Source organism: Pterocles gutturalis, unplaced genomic scaffold (assembly GCF_000699245.1).
Source record: "Pterocles gutturalis isolate BGI_N339 unplaced genomic scaffold, ASM69924v1 scaffold4521, whole genome shotgun sequence".
Classification (NCBI taxonomy): domain Eukaryota; kingdom Metazoa; phylum Chordata; class Aves; order Pterocliformes; family Pteroclidae; genus Pterocles; species Pterocles gutturalis.
In genome coordinates, this window is record NW_010097546.1 from 2537 (window position 1) to 2799 (window position 263).

The 263-nt window shown below is 58.6% G+C and overlaps 1 protein-coding gene across 1 annotated transcript in view; it reads left to right on the forward strand.

The window, feature by feature from the left end:
- Window positions 1-259, forward strand: part of LOC104463884 (discoidin domain-containing receptor 2-like) — a gene marked incomplete at both ends in the record, with an annotated part of 2787 nt that extends 2528 nt beyond the window's left edge. The window contains one exon of the mRNA XM_010076429.1: window positions 115-259. Coding sequence (XP_010074731.1) covers window positions 115-259 — 145 coding nt within the window. The remainder of the gene's footprint in view (window positions 1-114) is intronic.
- Window positions 260-263: the final 4 nt, after the last annotated feature.

The following is a 263-nucleotide window of genomic DNA, read 5'->3' on the forward strand; positions in this document are numbered from 1 at the left end:
GGGGGGGGGACCCGAGTGTCTCCACGAGGCTCAGGCACGCTTGGCTGGTCCGTGTGCACCACCATGCCCCTCTGGGTCTGTCTATCCCATCCGTGTGGTTTCTGTTCCGGAAAGGAATGATTTTCTGAAGGAAATCAAGATCATGTCGCGGCTGAAGGACCCCAACATCATCCGGCTGCTGGCGGTGTGCATCATGGACGACCCGCTGTGCATGATCACCGAGTACATGGAGAATGGGGACCTTAACCAGTTCCTGTCCCGCC